Raw genomic sequence first — 3,165 nt, 5'->3', positions numbered from 1 at the left:
TAAACCTCTCAACATAAACCTCTCAATAAACCTCTCAAGGCTTAAACCTCTCAATAAACCTCTCAACATAAACCTCTCAATAATCGCATAAAACACAATTGAATCCACAATAACCAGTTCTAAATGCTTATCAAATCATATATAAGCAATACATATTCAAAGTTCTAAACACTCACCTTTACAAATTGAGAATCAAAGCTTTTGAAAATCCTTTTCTTCTTCCTTCTGTGAAATTCTCCAATTCTTCAGAGAGAGACTTTCAAATGTAGAATGTATGTGTGTGTGCTTTTTATTTCACCAAAAATTATTTATACAAGCACTTTAAAAGAGTATGGCGGCTTCACAAGCCGACCTCTCTTTCTAATAATTTAATATTACCCACACACAAAAATCCTATATATATATATATATATTTAATTCAATAAAATACATATATATATATACATATATATATAACCAAAATAATAACCAGACTATTACAATATTCCCTCCTTAAAAGAATTCCGTCGTGATTCCTATCGTCGCTTGTGTTCCTTGTAGATGAGACGATCTCGTATTATCATGGATACCGAGTATAGAGTGGTTGAGATAGTTGTTGTAGGGTTTATCGTTGATAAAGGTATTGTATGTATTAATGTCGACGACATAGGTGTCGGAAGACATGGGGAAAAAGTCATGTTTGGTGGGGATAGGTAGGTGTGGGGTGAGGTAATCTAGTTGTAGATATCACTGTCCCACGTGTTGGGTCATTAAAAAAGAAATCCAGTATACGGTGACATATTTAAGGGAAACAAGGGTGAAGGCCAATTCAATGATGTATCGGTTGTGCCAGGGACACACAAATTAAAAGACATTTTGACTAATTCCCTAAACATTTTTTTAATGAATAAACAATCGATTTTTTATAAATTGTTACATACATCATTTGAACAAAAAAAAAAATATTGTTACATACATCATTTGAACAAAAAAAAAAAATATGTAACCATCCAGCAAGATTTAAAGTAAAGAAAACCTAAATCACTTTTAATAAAGTTCCCAAATTCTACAACATTCATACCCCTTTTACCCAATGTCTATCCCCCTCACCGCCTCATCCTCTTCCTCTCTCTATCACGGCCCATCATCTTCATTGGCCCTGGCAGCTCCCTCTTTTTGATTGGTTTTCTTTGTTTTTCAAAATCTGTCTTTTATATCTGTCAATACGTACTCTCTTAAATTGTCATAAAGAGGAGAATCAAAAAGAGAGGAAAAAACAGATCAAAAAGAGGCAATGGCAGGCAAGGGCCAAAACGGTGATGGACAGCACGAAGAATGGACAACGATAATGTGGCGAGGGGGAGTGATGTCGTTGGGTTCGAGGGGTTTTAACAGTTTTGTGTTAGGAAACGATAAAAACCGACTTATATTTTCTTTTTTAATCCTTCATAACCGATTACATGTACCTTTCTTGGTTATAAAATGTAGGTAACCCATTTTTACAAATTTGATGGTTTATTTATTCTAAAAGAAATTGTTCAATGACTTGACGATTTAAAATAACAAAGTTTAATGGTTTTTCTCCTTCAAAAAAATTAATTACTTAATTATTCAGAATAAGGAACTCCATTAGAAACTTCTCTTACATTTTCATATATCTTACAAAACCAAATTTCTCATTTAGGTAGCGTTTGGTACGCAGACATAATTGTAGCGTTTGGTACGCAGACATAATTGGACAGGACTGAATAGGACTGAACTAGACAAGAGGATAGGACTGAACAAGACAGGACGGGACAGGAGTATATCTGGTGTTTGGTACGACTAGGACTGGACTGGACGAGACAGAACTAGACAAACTATCCTCAAAAGTTATTTGATGAGTTTAAATATTATATGTCTTTCTTTCACAACTTGTAATCAAATCACCTAAAAACCAGAAATATAACTGCAAAGGAAATACAATAGAATTAACTAACCGTTATAAATTTACAAAACGAAAAGATAGTTGATTTGATTCTTATTTTATGTAACGTATTTTAAGGACTCACGGTATGATAATTCAGGTAAGATATCTCAAACATTTAAACTATGATACGGTGCCAAAAAGTACAATCCTCGCCATCCGATGATCAAAACATCCAATTGTTGAAAAAGGCGATCTTTATGAAAAGTAAAAGGGCCAAACCCAGTATATCCCATTCGGAAAACAAGATCCAGCTATGAAAAATAAAGAGACCATTTGCATCGAATGCTACTTGGCTTGGCGAGATTTTTACGCCCCTTCTTCAATTTTACAAAAAATGGTTTCCATAATTTGAATTCATGAGGACTGAAGTGTTACTAAATGTCGTTTCATTTAAGGCAAGCATGGCAGCCATTCGAGCGATTCACCAGCAGACATTGGAACTATACTTCCGGATGCATACGAGTATGATTCTGGAACCTTCCATGTCGTCTTTTTCAATGTCATCTTTCTTGTGTTTCTTGGAAGCCCGTAAAAGTCTGGTCCATTAAAGCTTGTAAATGCCTCCAGTTTGTCCAATGCACCTGCCTAAAACCAAATTATGAGTCGGTTAAAAGATAAAACAATATGTCGTCAAGTCTTTTAGTTAGATAGTCACGATCCCATCAACACTGTAATAACTAACTACGCATCTTGTTTAGTCCATCGCTAATCACAAAACTCTAATAACTAACTACGCATCTTGTTTAGTCCATCGCTAATCACAAAACTGGGAGAATCCTTCCGACCAAAAACCAATATCATCAATAACTTGTAAATATAACATAACATCATGGACATAGTCCTTTCAGGCAGTGGCCTCATCCTTTCTCCTCGGATGGTAGGAATAAGATCAAGGACGACTTTTTTTATCCAACCTACGATGGCATGCAACGCTATGGCACCCTACGTCAAGTCAGTCAGCCGCCGCTAGGGATGGGAATGGACCCCGACCCGTCGGGTAACCCGGTCCACCCGCCCCGGTCGGGGACGGGGATTCCCCGAAAAATCGGCTCTCGGGGACGGGGACGGGGATCCCCGCTTGGCGCAAGCCGGGGACGGGGACGGGGACGGGTATAGCACTCCCCGCCCCGCCCCGTACCCGTTTTTTTTATATATATATTTTTTATGAATTTGGGCTTTGGGCTTTGGGCTTTGGGCTTTGGGCTTTGGGCTTTGGG

The 3,165-nt window shown here is 37.4% G+C and overlaps 1 protein-coding gene across 2 annotated transcripts in view; it reads right to left on the bottom strand.

The window, feature by feature from the left end:
• Positions 1–2,109: 2,109 nt before the first annotated feature.
• Positions 2,110–3,165, bottom strand: part of LOC112523224 (dihydroorotase, mitochondrial) — a 20,497-nt gene continuing 19,441 nt past the window's right edge. For both annotated transcript variants that reach the window (XM_025132744.1, XM_025132745.1), the window contains exon 9: positions 2,110–2,533. In XM_025132744.1, the coding sequence (XP_024988512.1) occupies positions 2,339–2,533 (195 nt within the window). In that variant the 3' untranslated portion in view covers positions 2,110–2,338. The remainder of the gene's footprint in view (positions 2,534–3,165) is intronic.

The sequence above is a fragment of the Cynara cardunculus genome, assembly GCF_001531365.2.
Source record: "Cynara cardunculus var. scolymus isolate 2C chromosome LG 12, CcrdV1, whole genome shotgun sequence".
Lineage (NCBI taxonomy): Eukaryota > Viridiplantae > Streptophyta > Magnoliopsida > Asterales > Asteraceae > Cynara > Cynara cardunculus.
The sequence above is the reverse complement of the archived record's forward strand: the minus strand, read 5'-3'. Positions and strand labels throughout refer to the sequence as shown.